The 17602-nt window shown below is 34.3% G+C and overlaps 1 protein-coding gene across 1 annotated transcript in view; it reads left to right on the top strand.

Moving 5' to 3' along the window:
- Positions 1-17602, top strand: part of LOC120852620 (3'-5' RNA helicase YTHDC2) — a 69961-nt gene that overhangs the window by 37627 nt on the left and 14732 nt on the right. Inside the window, exons 17-25 of the mRNA XM_040225950.1 lie at positions 271-353; positions 3244-3349; positions 5017-5136; positions 5452-5724; positions 11231-11357; positions 12444-12649; positions 12993-13188; positions 13775-13884; positions 15445-15737. Of these exons, the coding sequence (XP_040081884.1) occupies positions 271-353; positions 3244-3349; positions 5017-5136; positions 5452-5724; positions 11231-11357; positions 12444-12649; positions 12993-13188; positions 13775-13884; positions 15445-15737 (1514 nt within the window). The remainder of the gene's footprint in view (positions 1-270; positions 354-3243; positions 3350-5016; positions 5137-5451; positions 5725-11230; positions 11358-12443; positions 12650-12992; positions 13189-13774; positions 13885-15444; positions 15738-17602) is intronic.

The following is a 17602-nucleotide window of genomic DNA, read 5'->3' as shown; positions in this document are numbered from 1 at the left end:
ACTGCCATTTTTCAAGTGTAGTAGAGTAAAACAGATAGCTTAGCAAGGCACAGCATGAGGAAGTTTTACAGCTCTTCAGAGTTTAGTTTTCCTTTTTTTCCCTTAGAATGATTATAACCAGAAATCTGGATTTTTAAAAAAATCAGTACCCTGTGCTAGTCAAAAGGGACTCTGAATTAAACTTGGCATGTTAAAATATATTCATAATGTTTTCTATTTCTTATTAAATACCTTTTATGTGTTAACATGAAGATGATTTAAATATTACAGAAATCCTTTGATGCACTGAATTTTGTTACAATGTTAAAAATGGTATGGATTTCCAAAGCTAGCGCCATACAACGAAAAGGCAGGTAATGTATATTTAATGAACATTCATTCAATTCCCATTCAAATGGGAATATTTAATGTATATTTTACTTTCTATAAAATGTTGAAATCTTCATGTTTGTCTTAATTTTTATATTATTTTTTCAAAGCAGACAATTTTAATACTTATTTTAAAGTCAAATTTAGGTTATGTTAAAAGTAAAAATTTTTGCCTTGTATAACCTACACTCAGAACATGTAAAAAATTTAAAAAATGAAAATAAAAGCAATGTAAGATAAGACTAATTTCTGTACTATACAAAAAAAACTCAGAATAAATCAGTTAAATAAAGATCACAACATTAACTTCGTGTATACCACATGTATCTCACATATATGTGAAGAAAGGCAAATTAATGAGGTACTAGTTTTTGCTTATCAGATTGGCGTCAATGAAAATTTTTAAGTTGGAAAAAACATAGATCAGTAGGCTTTCATAGTTTGTTATTAGAAGTGTCAATTGGTGTGACTTCTTCACAGGATGATTTGAAATTGTTTATCAAGATCTCCCTTTTTGCAGTGGGTTCCACTTCCCATAATTTATCTTGAGTATACTTGCACATGTGTGCAAAGATATATGTTTAAGAATGCTTTTAGCAGTATATTATTAGTAGTGAAAAATCTGGGAACACTGTAATGTCCATAAATAGTGAAGTGGTTAAGCAAATTATATTATTGCCACATAATGTCTTACTAAGTAACTGTTAAAAGGAAATATGTAGATATATGTGTCTTACGTGGATAAGTTTTTAGAAACTCGTATTAATTGAAAAAGTAAGGTATAAAGCATATATCTAGTATTTTCTTGTGCTAACAAGTATCTGTATATGTTTATATATGTATTTAGACATACATTGTCAAGGCAGAGAACAATATTAAAAAACAGCGGTTGTTGACTGAGAAGGAGGACAAAACAAAAGATTATATTATCTAAACTTAGTTGATAAAGCAGCAGCAGAGTTTGAGAAAATTGACTCCAATTTTGAAAGCAGTTTTGTGGGTAAAATGCTATCAAATAGCATGGCATGCTTCAGAGAAATCATATATGAAAGGAAGAATCCATAAATGTGGCAAATTTCATTGTTGCCTTATTTTAACAAATTGCCATAACTTCCAGCCTTCAGCTGATCAGCAGCTATCAACATCGAGGCATGACCCTCCACCAGCGAATAGATTATGACTTTGAAGGCCCAAATGATGGCTAGGATTGTTTTAGTGATAAAGCATTTTTAAAATTAAGATATACACATTGTTTATTTAGATGTAATGTTACTGCATGCTTAATGTACTACAGTATAGTATAAAACAACTCTTCTGTGTACTTAGAAACCAAAACATTCTTGTGACTTGCTTTACTGTGTGTGTGTTATATTGTTTATTGTTGTTTGTTGTTATATGTATTACGTGTGCTTTATTGCCATAGTCTGGAACTGAACCTGAAATACCTCTGAGGTGTGCCTGAGAATAATTCAGGAGGTACTCAGGAGAGTAATCTTGGTGATTGTATGTTCCGGGGTAGGGAATAGAGTGGAATGAAGGATGTCTTCCAGGTTTCTAAGACAATTTTGTGGATGGCGGTGCTATTGTCAGGTGAAATGTGAAAAGTGGTGATATGAGGACAGTAAATTTTTGACTGTGTTGAGTTTGAGTTGACTGTGGAAAATCCAGGGGGAGCTAAGAGGCTTCTGAAATACAGGTCTAGATTAGGATAATGAGACCTATATGGATGAAGTTTGAAGTTACGAGGATTATTAATATCACTTATGAGAGAGAGAGTAGAGTAAGGAGAGCAGAGATCTGAGGTCTGACCTCAAAGGAACATCAGCATTTAAGGACTGTGGAAGATTAGGAATTTCTTAGAGGATGCTAGATAGATGGGAAAACTAATGCGTATGTAGTCAGGGAAATGGTGAAGGAAGAAATGGTCCAACAATGTCAGATTTTCTAGCTTGTATCACACTGTGTTATAGTTGTTTGTCTCTCTGGATTGTGAACTTTGTGAGAATAGGGATATTTCTGTATCTCTGTCACTTGGTATTAGCCTTGCTATTAGCTGACATAAGGGCATTAAATGAAATTAAAAGTCACTGCTTTTCTTCAAGGTATATTTCTGGTACTTTCCAGAAAATTATGCAAGTCTCTGATGATGGGGTAAATGACACTCCTTTAGAGTTATATAAATGCATAACTTCCACAACTCTAATCAGTGGACCTAAACCACAGCCTTGTCTAACTCAATGAAACTAAGCCATGCCCGCGGGGCAACCCAAGATGGGCGGGTCATGGTGGAGAGGTCTGACAGAATGTGGTCCACTGGAGAAGGGAATGGCAAACCACTTCAGTATTCTTGCCGTGAGAACCCCATGAACAGTGTGAAAAGGCAAAATGATAGGATACTGAAAGAGGTACTCCCCATGGACAGGGAGGCCTGGTGTGCTACGATTATGGGGTCGCAAAGAGTTGGACACGACTGAGCGACTGAACTGAACTGAACTGAAACACAGTGCTTGGTAGCAGCTTCATAAAACTGATTAAATTTGAATTGCTATATATTTATTCATACTTTATTTTTTATTCATTTTTATTTGTGTGTGTATATATATGTATATATGTTAATTTTTATACTATTTTCTAGAAGTATTACTTGTCAGGTAGATACCATTCATGAATCTCATTTGTAAATTAAATAATTGAATTTCACACCTATGAAGTGTCTTTTCAAAGGTTAGGGGATCAGTATCAGAGTACAGATTCAAACTCAGATATCCTGATACTGGTTTATTGTTCTGTCTCCTAAATCACATTGCTTTTACAGTTTCCCTGTTATGGTTTTTATTCCTTGTTTGAGCCTTAATTTTGTGTTTTAATTTTAAGGGCAGGGCGATGCAGACCTGGAATTTGTTTCCGACTGTTCAGTAGACTTCGATTCCAGAATATGTTGGAATTTCAGACTCCAGAACTTTTGAGAATGCCATTACAGGTGGAAATTTACTAAGTTCTAAAATGCTATTTTTTTGGGTGAGGGAGGAGAGGGATCATTTCAACTTAGACCGATTGGACTTAAAAATAAATCAATTTATAAAATAAAATTCTAAAATATATATTATGGAGGGTGATTATATAAAACTAATATTTTTTCTATAAGAAAATTTAATTCAGAAACGTCCAAAATTTTAAAGAGCTGCTTGAGTGCATTTCAGTTATGGTATAGTTTGTAAATATACTGTTTTTTACTGTAACATTTTAGGATTTTGTCAACCACATCCGTATTCACCTTTTAAATTCTCAATGAGAAGTAGAAAACAAATCATTTAAGGTCCAAAAGATAATACCAAAATCTCAGTTCAAGTTGCTGAGCTTACCTTGTTAGTTTTGGAACTGAGTTCACTGAGATTTCCTAGTCTATATTAATTATTTTCCTTTCAGTTTTCTGACTTAATGGAACAATCAAACACTGTGTAGTTTGTTGGGAAAACTATCAGAAGTATATTAATTTGATTCTTTGGTGTGCCAAGCTACATGCTGGCTTCCAAATCTTAAAGAGACACTGGATCATATTATTGGCATCCATATACCTGGATTACTTCGCACTTCTCCATGCCTATGTGCCATTTTCTGTTCTTAGGATAAAATGCAGAATTCTTAACCAGAGCCTAAATCATCTCTCTTGCTTGTGTCTCTGGTTTTAATTTTTAATTCATACCTTTCCTCTTCTCTCTACTCATACTAATAGCTTCAATTTTTCAAACACATTTTGTTGGTATCTCAGGGCCTTCACATGTGCTATCCCGTCTCCATAGAATCCACCCCATTATTCCTTTTCTGATTAACTAATCTTTACATGGGAGTTAATGCAGGGGACTTAAGAGATGCAGGTTTGATCCCTAGATCAGGAAGATCCTGTGGAGGAAGGCATAGAAACCCACTCCAGTATCTTTGCCTGGAGAATCTCTTGGACAGAGGAGCCTGGAGGGCTAGAGTACATAGGGTTGCAGAGTCAGGCATGACTGAAGCTACTTAGCATTCACAATCTTTACATCTTAATTTGTGTCATTTCTTTAGAGAATTGTCTTTGACTTCCCATGGTCACCTCCTCTTGCCATTTCTTGAACCTCATGTTTACGTCTTTAGTTCCTTTTATCCTTCATTATCACAACTGTAATTAAGTAGTTAATTATATAATTATTCTGTTTTTCACACACAGTGAAAATCCATGAGGGTAGTGTCTGGTTATGCTCTTCTTTTTTTTCCAACTTGATGTGTAGTGCCTAGCATCTATCAAGCACTTAAATATTTGTCAAATGGATAAAAGGTTGTAGAATGCAGTATAAAGGGGAAAAAAAGATTTTTGGACAGTGACTATTATTGTTATATATAAGGACTATGTGAGAAGACATTGCCAGCAGGGACAGTAGTAATCTTGATAGATGTTGATGGAAGATGATTATTAAGATTCTCACACTAAAGTATGAGCCCATCTTTCATAGAAAGATCTTTCATGAAATGACATTGTTTACTTTGCTGTTCATTTTAATCAGGGACTCTACTAGTCTCTGTTGGGGATCTATAATTTCTATGATTTTTTAAAAAATGAAAATCAGCTATAAATGTCAACATTTCAAAATGATTTGCTCTTTTCATTTACAGGAACTGTGTTTACATACCAAGCTGTTAGCCCCAGTTAATTGTGCTATTGCTGATTTCCTTATGAAAGCTCCTGAACCTCCACCAGCTTTAATTGTAAGAAATGCTGTACAAATGCTTAAGGTTGGTATCTTTATAGACTTATTTTACCTGGCTGTTTTACTTGAAATTTAAACCAATTGATAATGTGTCTTAACTAATTTTGTATCTTAAAAAATTATCTTAATAATCATGTATTTTGAATAATTCTTTTGTGGTAATTAAAACAGTAGGTATAGTTCATTTTTACATGATATATTTGAAGCAGAAATTTTTTTTATGAGATGTAATAGCAAAAGAAAATTTATGTTCTTGTATCTTGTTTATGGATTTTTAAGTATAGGGTTTGATTAAACAGTTTTGATCATGTCAAGTTCTATTTTATATCCTTTTATTTAGACAATAGATGCAATGGATGCATGGGAAGATCTCACTGAACTTGGATATCATTTGGCTGACTTGCCAGTAGAGCCACATCTTGGTAAAATGGTCCTGTGTGCTGTTGTTTTGAAGTGTCTGGATCCCATCCTTACAATTGCCTGCACACTAGCTTATCGAGATCCTTTCGTCCTGCCAACTCAGGCCTCTCAGAAACGTGCAGCTATGCTTTGTAGGAAACGTTTCACCGCAGGAACTTTCAGTGACCACATGGCACTTCTCAGAGCATTCCAGGTAATATTTTTGTCATTTTATTTTTGAAATGTTGCTAAACACATTTCTAGAGTAAGTGTAACAAATTTAAAAAAATAGATATGATTCCATTAATTTTATTTCATTATAAAGTCACATTTTATTGATAGCTCAGAATATCTTCCTACTACCACTATGTTAAAATTATCATATTTTTCTCTAGTTTCTTTCATTTTCTCAACTTTCTCCTTGTGGAAATATGTGTGTGTATGTGTATATATATATATATATATATATGTTTTACTTTTATGTATATTTATTTTTTTATAAGCTCAAATTCCTTATCTTTAATCATATCTTATTCAGAAATGCTGTAAAATTTTAGTTAAGAAACAACTTTATGTTATTCAAAGTGTATAGAACAAAACTTAGAAGAAAATTATTTTGAATTTAACATCTATTTATTGATTTTTTTAGAGTATATCTCTTTCTTGTGTACTTAGGACAGTATACTAAGAATTTAATTTTATAAAGCAAAATCCAAAAATCACTTACAAATTTTAAGATAATGTGAGAAATAGAGGAAAGTGGTAAATGGGAAAGAAAGGATAAGAATAGTGAGCCTGAGTAAAGGAAATGATATTGCAATTAAAAAAATAATTGTAAGCTTTTTTTGTGGACATTATTGAACAGAAGTTGATGCATTGTTATTAATTGGGTATATTAGATACTGTATATTATAATATTAAGTGATAATATTGTAATCAGAGAAAGATTTGGAGTAAAATTCCTATCTAGTCTGTTTTTCCCCCAGCTTTTCAGTTATATTCTGAAGCAAGAGAACTCATTTTCAAAGAGAAGCTTTACTATACTACATATAGGTAATTTCTAGGAATCTCACTTTCCATTCTCACACAGAGTAGGAAGTTGATATAAGGTTATTTTTAGAGGCCTGGAGTGACAGGGTTCTTAGATATAATGGTATTATGATGGCTTATTTGGAAATCTCTCATACTTTAGTAGAGGAAAATTAGCAGGCACATCTATAAAGGTGAGTATTTTTACATAGCTAGGTATTTAGGTTACCTGATACTTCATTCTCGTTGGGACTTTATAAACTCAGTGCTTTCATAGCGTTGTAGCATTTGAGTGTAAATTATCTAATGATAATTTTATTTGATTATAAAGTCTTAGATTTTATTTTTAAATTATTTATTCTTAAAAAATTAGATATAATTGAGATATAACATTATATTAGCTTTAGGTATAGAGCCTAATGACAGTATTTGTATCTGTTGTGAAATGATCACCACAATAAGTCTAGTTAAGATCCATCACTATGTTGTTGTTGTTCATTTGCTAAGTCATGTCTGACTCTTTGTGATCCCATGAACTGCAGCATACCAGGACTCTCTGTCCTTCACTGTCTCCTGGAGTTTGCTCAAACTCATGTCGATTGAGTCAGTGATGCCATCCAACCATCTCATCCTCTGTTACCCCTTCTCTTGCCCTCAATCTTTCCCAGCATCAGGGTCTTTTCTAGAGTCAGCTCTTCGCATCAGGTGCCAAAGTATTGGCGCTTCAGCTTCAACATCAGACCTTCCATTGAACACCCGGGACTGATCTCCTTTAGAATGGACTGGTTGGATTTCCTTGCAGTCCAAGGGACTCTCAGGAGTCTTCTCCAACACCACAGTTCAAAAGCATCAATTCTTCAGCACTCAGCCTTCTTTATAGTCCAAATCTCACATCCACACATGACTGCTGGAAAAACCATAGCTTTGAGTAGATGGACCTTTGTTGGTAAAGTTATGTCTCTTCTTTTTAAAACATTGTCTAGGTTTGTCATAGCTGTTCTTCCAAGGAGCAAGCATCTTTTAATTTCATGGCTGCAGTCACCATCCACAGTGATTTTAGAGCCCAAGAAAATGAAATCTGACACTCTTTCCCCATCTATTCACCATGAAATGATAGGACCAGATGCCATTATCTTTGTTTTTTGAATATTGAGTTTTAAGCCAGCTTTTTCCTTTTACCTTCATCAAGAGGCTCTTTAGTTCCTCTTCACTTTCTGCCATTAAAGTGGTATCATCTGCATATCTGAGGTTGTTGGTATATCTCGCAGCAATCTTGATTCCAGCTTGTGCTTCATCCAGCCCAGCATTTCAAATGACGTACTCTGCATACAAGTTAAATAAAAAGGGTGACAGTATACAGTCTTCTGCCCAGTTTTGAACCAGTCAGTTGTTCCTTGTCCAGTTCTAACTGTTGCTTCTTGATCTACATACAGATTTCTCAGGAGGCAGGTAATGGAGTCTTATATTTTCATCTCAGAAAGAATATTCCACAGTTTGTTGTGATCCATACAAAGGTTTTACCATAGTCAATGAAGCAGAAGTAGATGTTTTATGGGAATTCGCTTGCTTTTTCTATGATCCAGCTATGTTGGCAATTTGATCTCTGGTTCCTTTGCCTTTTCTAAATCCAGTTTGTACCTCTGGAAGTTCTTATTTCACGTACTGCTGAAGCCTAGCTTGAAGGATTTTGAGCATTACCTTGCTGGCATGTGAAATGAGTACAGTTGTACAGTAATTTGAACATTCTTTGGCATTGCCTTTCTTTGGGATTGGAATGAAAACTGACCTTTTCCAGTCCTGTGGCCACTGCTTAGTTATCCAAATTTGCTGACATAATGAGTGCAGCACTTTCATAGCATCATCTTTGAGGATTTGAAATAACTCAGCTGGAATTCCATCACCTCCCCTAGCTTTGTTCGTAGTAATGCTTCCTAAGGCCCACTTGACTTCACACTCTAGGATGTCTGGCTCTAGGTGAGTGACCACACCACTGTGGTTATTGCATCATTAAGAGCTTTATTGTACAGTTCTGTGTATTCTTGTCACCTTTTCTTAATCTCTTCTGCTTCTGTTAGGTCCTTGCCGTTTTTGTCATTTATTGTGCCTATCTTTGCATAAAATGTTCCCTTGATATCTCCAATTTTCTTAAAGAGATTTCTAGTCTTTCCCATTCTGTTGTTTTCCTTTATTTCTTTGCATTGTTCCCTTAAGAAGGCTTTCTTATCCTTCCTTGCTAAAAATTTTTTTCTTGTGATAAGAACTTTTAAGATCTACTCTCTAGTCTGTTAACTAAAATTGTGATCATTTCACAATATATACACGTGTTGAATCATTATATTATGCACCTAAAGCTAATGTTGTAAGTCAATTATGTCTCAATAGGAAAAGTTACTCTTGGGGACTTCCTGGTGGCCCAGTGGTTAAGACTCTGTGCTTCTAGTGCAGGGGATGCAAGTTTGACCCCTCATCAGGGAACTGAGACCCTACATGCTGTGTGGTGCAGCCAAAAAACAAAAATTACTCTCAGATGAACATTTACAAAACAAAAATAGAGTCACAGATGTTGAAAACAAGCTTATGGTTACTGAAGGGAAAAGGAGGAGGGAGGGATAAATTGAGAGATTGAGATTGACATGTATACATTAGTATAAATAAAATAGATAGCTGTTGAGAGCTTACTGTACAGCACGGCGAACTCTACTCAGTACTCTGTAACGACCTATAGGGGAAAAGAATCTAAAGAAGATTGGATCAGTTTAGTTCAGTTGCTCAGTCATGTCTGACTCTGTGACCCCATGAATCGCAGCACTCCAGGCCTCCCTGTCCATCACCAACTCCCAGAGTTCACTCAGATTCACGTCCATCAAGTCGGTGATGCCATCCAGCCATCTCATCCTCTGTCGTCCCCTTCTCCTCCTGCCCCCAATCCCTCCCAGCATCAAAGTCTTTTTGAGTGAGTCATCTCTTCTCATGAGGTGGCCAAAGTACTGGAGTTTCAGCTTTAGCATCATTCCTTCCAAAGAAATCCCAGGGTTGATCTCCTTCAGAATGGACTGGTTGGATCTCTTTGCCATCCAAGGGACTCTCAAGAGTCTTCTCCAACACCACAGTTCAAAAGCATCAATTCTTTGGCACTCAGCCCCCTTCATAGTCCAACTCTCGCATCCATACATGACCACAGGAAACACCATAGCCTTGACTAGACGGACCTTAGTCGGCAAGGTAATGTCTCTGCTTTTGAATATGCTATCTAGGTTGATCATAACTTTTCTTCCAAGGAGTAAGCGTCTTTTAATTTCATGGCTGCAGTCACCATCTGCAGTGATTTTGGAGCCCAAGAAAATAAAGTCTGACACTGTTTCCACTATTTCCCCATCTATTTCCCATGATGTGATGTGACCGGATGCCATGATCTTCGTTTTTTGAATGTTGAGCTTTAAGCCAACTTTTACACTCTCCTTTTTCACTTTCATCAAGAGGCTTTTTAGTTCCTCTTCACTTTCTGCTATAAGGGTGGTTTCATCTGCATATCTGAGGTTATTGATATTTCTCCCAGCAGTCTTGATTCCAGCTTGTGTTTCTTCCAGTCCAGCGTTTCTCATGATGTACTCTGCATAGAAGTTAAATAAGCAGGGTGACAATATACAGCCTTGACGTACTCCTTTTCCTATTTGAAACCAGTCTGTTGTTCCATGTCCACTTCTAACTGTTGCTGCATACAGATTTCTCAAGAGGCAGGTAAGGTGGTCTGGTATTCCCATCTCTTTCAGAATCTTCCACAGTTTATTGTGATCCACAGAGTCAAAGGCTTTGGCATAGTCCAGAAAGCAGAAATAGATGTTTTTCTGGAACTCTCTTGCTTTTTCCATGATCCAGTGGATGTTGGCAATTTGATCTCTGGTTCCTCTGCCTCTTCTAAAACCAGCTTAAACATCAGGAAGTTCACGTTTCACGTATTGCTGAAGCCTGGCATGGAGAATTTTGAGCATTACTTTACTAGCATGTGAGATGAGTGTAATTGTGTGGTAGTTTGAGCATTCTTTGGCATTGCCTTTGTTTGGGATTGGAATGAAAACTGACCTTTTCCAGTCCTGTGGCCACTGCTGAGTTTTCCAAATTTGCTGGAATGTTGAGTGCAGTATTTTGACAGCATCATCTTTCGGGATTTGAAAGAGCTCTACTGGAATTCCATCACCTCCACTAGCTTTGTTCGTAGTGATGCTTTCTATGGCCCACTTGACTTGAGTGGATATATGTATGCATATAACTGGTTCACTTTGCTGTGCAGAGAAACTAACACAAATTGTAAATCAACTATATTCCAGTAGAAATTACTTAAAAAATAAATGTTCATGTCAAAAATGAAAAAAATTACTCTCTTAGAAACTTTACAATATACCATACAGTGTTATTAACTATACATCCCCAGGACTTATTTATTTTATAACTTTAAGTCTGTAGCTTTTAATCCCCTTCGCTTGTTTCACCTACTCTCCACTCCCTTAACCTCCCCTCTCTTGCAGTCATCAATCTGTTCTTTATATTTATGACTATGTTATTGTTTGCTTGTTTTATTTGTAAGAGAATTAGAAGAAGAAGAATTGACTTTGAATGGTTAATACAATGATTTTCAGTTACTTTGCTTCCTAACTGAGAAGTGATGTGTCTTTTGTATAATTTTATTTTTATAGGCATGGCAGAAAGCTCGAAGTGATGGGTGGGAGCGAGCCTTTTGTGAAAAGAATTTTCTTTCACAAGCTACCATGGAAATAATCATAGGCATGAGAACTCAGTTGCTTGGTCAACTTAGAGCATCAGGTAAAGTTTTCCTCCAAAGAACCTATTTCAACTACTGGGAGTACCCTGCCTATGCCTTATAGTACTTCTTATGTTAACTAATGCCATCTTGCATTATCTTTATACCATTATCATGTTGTATATCTTTTGTTCATGAACTGCTTTGTATTAACATTGTAGACTTCTACATGATATTAACTTTTGTTTGTTGATTTAAAAAATGATAATGTAGAAGCTGTGGGTGATGAATGATTTTATAATGTTGGCAATAAAAAATTTATAATATATTTTTTGGGAAAATAGATTTAGGTATGGTACTTGTTATATTTTATTGCTATTAATAAATAGTTTTATGGAAGAGAAATTGCTAAAAATTAAGTAGATTGATATGAATGCTGTCCTTTATATTTTTGGAACATAAAACAACTAGTAAGCACATGAAGGCACTTGATTTTTTTTTTCTTAAGAGAATGCCAAAAAAAAAAAAAAAAAAGAGATAATGCCAGTTTTGCTATATCATTTTAGAATTGTGTCTTTGAATTTCTTTTTGAGTGACATTTTATCTTGAGGAAATAGAAGAAAAGTACCTGAGGCTGTATTCCTAGAATAGCTCAAGTGCCAAAGTGATATAAGGCATAAACCAGAGGATTTAGAGTTGTTTCAAATATGGGGAGATATGAAGGACTATTGAAATTCAAGCTAGAATACTTTATGCTTATTTGACTTCACTTCCAGGATTAGTGTCTATCACAACCAACATGATATTAATACCATTCAGTGGAGTATTTTAGGTTTTTAGGTGTGATTTTAGGATGCTTCTGATAGCTGTTCACGGAGAACTTTATTGCAAGAGTGTTTTGTTGTTTTTTTTTTAAGTTCACAACTTCCCAGTGTATCTACTGCTTACTTTAGTCTAAGTAAACCTAAATTTTCTTAGAACATTGCTTTTATATGTTAAACTTTTCAGAAGAAATTTTATGAATTATTGTGAAATTTGAATCATTAAACTTGTATCTGTTATACATTATTTTTTGTGTGAAAACCATAAATTTAAAAGTATATCTTGTGAAGTAGAAAAAGTTGGTGTGGTTTCTTTCGTCTTTCTAGGTTTTGTGAGAGCAAGAGGTGGTGGTGACATTCGAGATGTTAACACAAATTCTGAGAATTGGGCTGTTGTTAAAGCTGCATTGGTTGCAGGCATGTATCCTCATTTAGTTCATGTGGACAGAGAGAATATAGTATTGGCAGGGCCAAAGGAGAAAAAAGTACGGTTTCATCCCACTTCAGTTCTCAGTCAGCCTCAATATAAAAAGGTAAAACTTTTTGAATGTTTTTTGGCCTTGAGGTAAAATTTGTCTAATTTAAATATTTGAAAATCAATGAAAAATGTTCCCAATACCAACATGCTTTGCAAAATTAATTAGTTATAAATGTACAATTCAACACTGGAACCAAATTTTGATAGAATTGAAAGAAGTAATGTGTTAAGTATTAAGGGACTTTTGTGCAAACTACGTGAACAATGATTTGCTTTAATTCTTGTTTGAGTAGTAATATATGCATCATCTATTTTGCTGAGGGACTTTGTACATTTTAAAAGAATTACCGATAAGTGATAAATTCAGTTAACAGTTTTAAAATTTATTTTCCTAATAGATTCCTCCAGCAAACGGTCAAACTGCAGCAATCCAGGCACTGCCCACAGATTGGCTTATTTATGATGAAATGACTAGAGCTCATAGGATAGCTAATATTAGATGCTGTTCAGCAGTGACACCTGTCACTGTGTTGGTATTTTGTGGACCAGCTAGGTTGGCAAGTAATGCTCTTCAGGAACCTTCATCTTTTCGTGGTAAATATATTATGATGGAAATAGAAATCTATTTGAGAGAAAAATCTGTTTTTTTCTTCGTATTAAACCAAAAAAAATTTGAAATTATAGAAATTTATGTGGTAGTAGCTCCCTTTTGATGTATTAAGACTAATTAAAAAATATTAAAATATACCACTATTCTTGAAATTGATTTCTAAGGTAGCTTGATATTGATTTGTGCATTTTTGATTAATCTTGCTGATAGGAAGTTTAGTTTTTTCTTCCACTTGAATTTAAATGATAGTTTAACATAAATAAAGGTAATTGTTTAAAGGAAATGTTACCCATAATCCTACTACCTTTATGCAGACACTTTTTAATATTTAATATTTGGGAAAAAGATGTGAGAAATTCTGATATTTAGAGTTTGAGTAGAGAAATAAAGAATGGCCAGATGCTGAGTTTTAATTTGTGACCTGCTGTGTTTAGAGAACTCTTCACACAAATTGTTAGTATATCAGGAGGATTTGTGTAAATGCAGAGTATCTGTATTGGCTTACTTTTTTTGCTGTGATGTTAGATAGTAAATGTGAATTTCTTTTCCTTTCCATACCTGTTTGAACAGCGGATGGTATTCCTAATGACAGTAGTGATAGTGAAATGGAAGACAGGACTACTGCTAATTTGGCAACTTTAAAACTTGATGAGTGGCTCAGTTTCAAACTAGAGCCAGAGGTAAGTTGCTTTCTAGCAGTGTGATAGATTTTTTTCATTCAGTTGTATGAACTGTATATGGTGTGATGAAAATTGTCTCTTTAAAATTGAGCCCTTGGTGTGAGAGAATAGAATACGAATATGTTTGTGCATATAAGAAAATACTGAGTGCTGGGTACACAAGAAATTCTTTTATTTTATATAACTCTGTGTAAAGGGAAAGATATTAGGTCATTTTATTTTCTCTTTACATGTATCTCTCAAGTAAGAAAGATGAATGTTTGTTATCAAATTAAAATTTTTCTTGACAAAGCCTTCTCTTAATTCTATCTTTACTTTTAAAGATCATTTTATATCATTTTGGGGGACAATACGAACTGTCAAAAGTTGGTACTGGCTAGAGCTTACTTTTTTACATGCATTCCTTGATCACTTCAATCTACTGCAGTCTCATTTCCATTCCCATCCATTTTTCCCTTCACTGAAACTGTACTTGCTGTGGTCGATGCTGTCTCCTCCATGTTGTCAAAGCCAGACTGCTGTTCTTGATAAATGGGGCCTTTCTCTCATAGTTAACACTATTGCCCATACCCTTCCCCATTTTCCTTCCTCACTGCTGTTCAACTTCTTTGTCACTTGTTTCTATAATACTATTCTTTCCTGATTCTTCTTCTATCTAGTGAGGCTGTTCCTTCTTAGGTTCTTTCATGTACTCTTTTGTATGTGCTTGTACCTTAAATGTTGGGTGTTCACCAGTAGTATGTTCTCTACTCTTTACACTGTCTCTGCACAGTTTCTAGGGACCTTACCTCTGTGTGTAGATTTAGTAATCATTTATACATTGATAACTTCCAGGCATATCTTATCTGTATCTCTAGCTTAGGATTTTCTCTGTATGAATTCAGCTGCTTTCTGGACATCAGCATTTGGCAGTAAAATAAAGTATGAATGAAATTAAATGTATTTTTTCTTTATTTACCCTGCTGTTACTTTTCCAGTATTAATCACACTTTACCACACATTGTTTTTCTTTCTCTCTCATTGGACTGTGTAACTTGATTTTGTGTCTCTAGTGCCTCAAAATGGTAAAGAAATTTTATTTTTTTCATGCAACAAAATGAATAAAATTGATAACAAAATGTGAAATGTGTTCTTTGGAAACAATTTCAGACTGAAAAATAATTGTCTTGCAAGTGTGGAACATATTTTGCTGTTACCGATTTGAACTGAGGGCTTCCCTGATAGCTCAGTTGGTAAAGAATCTGCCTGCGATGCAGGAGACCCCGGTTCGATTCCTGTGTTAGGAAGATTCACTGGAGAAGGGATATGCTACCCACTCCAGTATTCTTGGGCTTCCCTTGTGGCTCAGCTGGTAAAGAATCTGCCCACAATGTGGGAGACCTGGGTTCAGTCCCTTGGTTAGGAAGATCCCCTGGAGAAGGGAAAGGCTACCCACTCCAGTATTCTGGCCTGGAGAATTCCATGGACTGTATAGTCTGTGTGGTCGCAAAGAGTTGGACACGACTGAGCGACTTTTACTTTCACTTTCATTTGAACTGAAAAAAAGCTATTTTATTACAGGCAGCCGGTTTATTGCTGCAACTTAGACAGAAGTGGCACAGCTTATTTTTACGTCGAATGAGAGCTCCATCCAAACCTTGGTCTCAAGTTGATGAAGCTACTATAAGAGCAATTATAGCTGTTTTAAGCACTGAAGAACAATCTGCAGGTTTACAACAGCCATCTGGGATTGGCCAAAGGCCAAGACCTATGTCTTCAGAAGAACTTCCTTTGGCATCATCTTGGAGGTCAAATAATAGTAGAAAAAGTTCAGCAGATACTGAATTTTCTGATGAGTCTACTACTGCAGAAAGGTAAATTTATAGCATTTTATTAAAATGAGATATTTTCTCTAGGAAATAGTTATTTATCATAGAATCACATGCTTTTATAATATTTAAAAATTACTTTCTTATAATCTGAGATATGCAAAAAGGTTACAAAAAAATGGGAAGAATTTATTACTTTTAAAATATAATTCTTTTAAGTGTTAGATAATACGAAGAATTTCAAGCTCCTGGGGTCTTGAATTATTTAAAAAGGAATTTTTATTTTTTTGTCAGGAAAAGCTCGGAATGTTTAATTTTCAGAATTTACAAATTCAGGGTCTATGAAAAAGATAACAGCATTTTTTATTATGCATTTTAGTTCATATATATCAAGTCATATCTTTCCTAGATACCTCACAGCAAAAAGTGTTGGCCATGGCCATTTAGAAGAACTGTCTCCTTCTAAGTCTTACCTAGATATTAATAAAACTGACTGGTTTTTGTACAGAAAAGTACTTTATTCATTTGTTCATACAGGGACATATTAAATGCTTAGTGTTCTTGGTGTGAGGCATATAGCAATGTATAACAAATAAAAAATAAATCTCTTCAGAAAGGTTACATTTTGTTGAAGAGAGGAATACATATATTAAAAAAGTAAATTTACTGTCTTGGCAAAATTTCTTATAATTTAGCTAAATTCTTTTATCCTTTCTATCATTTGGCAATTAGATGTGAATTTTTTATTATATTATTATTGAGAGCTCTTATATTGAATCATTTTTCCAAAATGTATTTGATAATGTAGTATTTATAGTGAATGGTTGGCCATGATTTAGAAATATTTCTGGTCGTAAAAATGTTTGTTAGAACCCAATTTGTATTTCTTTATATCAGTTAAATTTTTTTTTTTTTTACCCTGATAGAATGGATAACAGAGACAACGTTCTTGCCTGGAATGCTAGTTTGAACAATATAGTAGATATTATCTCTGTGCTAAGAATATTATTTCATTGTTAAAAATTGAAAATAGAAATAATGGAGGCATAAAAGATATGTGATGCTTATTGTTTTTCAAGGTTCAGATGGAATATTTAGTACCTGCTATCTTTTGTTCAGATTTTACTTATTTGAATGAAGCATAAAGGCATGTTATCAGTTAAGACTTCAGTAAAAAGGAATAATACATGCTGGATTCCAAGTTTTTCATATACGACATTTTAGGAATAATTCAGCCAATTGCTTATAATAATGTGTGTCCTTAAACCATTTTCTCTGATGTAGATACTGCCAAGCAAAAAAGAAAATAGTAAAAAATACATTTTCTACTTAGATACTCCTCTTTTTAAAAAGATTTTTTGAAAAATTTCCTTGAACAAGAGTGATTTCAAATATATGAATACATTTGCATAGAAATTATGTGGTAGACTTATTTATAGACTCCTCTGTAAAAAAAAAAATATATATATATATATTCAGAGGGACTGTTTATACACACATGTGTTTATATACATGTACATACTATACATATACATTTATGAGGAAAATTTTCCTATTTTCTTTATAAAAGTAATATGTACTTGTTTAATAAAAATTAGAAATACAGGAGAAAATCATAATTATAATAAAGTATAATAATAGTTATGCTTTAGAAACTGATTGTCTTATAAATTCATTTTTTCTCCTGTGATACCAGTATCTCCCATTTTCCTTTCCTTATAGGTTGTAGCCTTGCTTTTTTATTCTCTTATCTGTTGAACAGTGAGATAAAGAATTTCATATACTTTTAGACTTTGTAGTTTTAATAGACAAGGCCTGAAACTGATATAGCTTGGTGAGGAATAGATTAAGGACTCTTCTGAAGATGTATTTTTGAATGGTGAATAATCTTTCTTGATAATCTTTCTGGA

Source organism: Oryx dammah, unplaced genomic scaffold (assembly GCF_014754425.2).
Source record: "Oryx dammah isolate SB20612 unplaced genomic scaffold, SCBI_Odam_1.1 HiC_scaffold_26, whole genome shotgun sequence".
Taxonomy (NCBI): domain Eukaryota; kingdom Metazoa; phylum Chordata; class Mammalia; order Artiodactyla; family Bovidae; genus Oryx; species Oryx dammah.
Note: the sequence above shows the minus strand (reverse complement) of the source record. Positions and strands in the feature narration are given on the sequence as shown.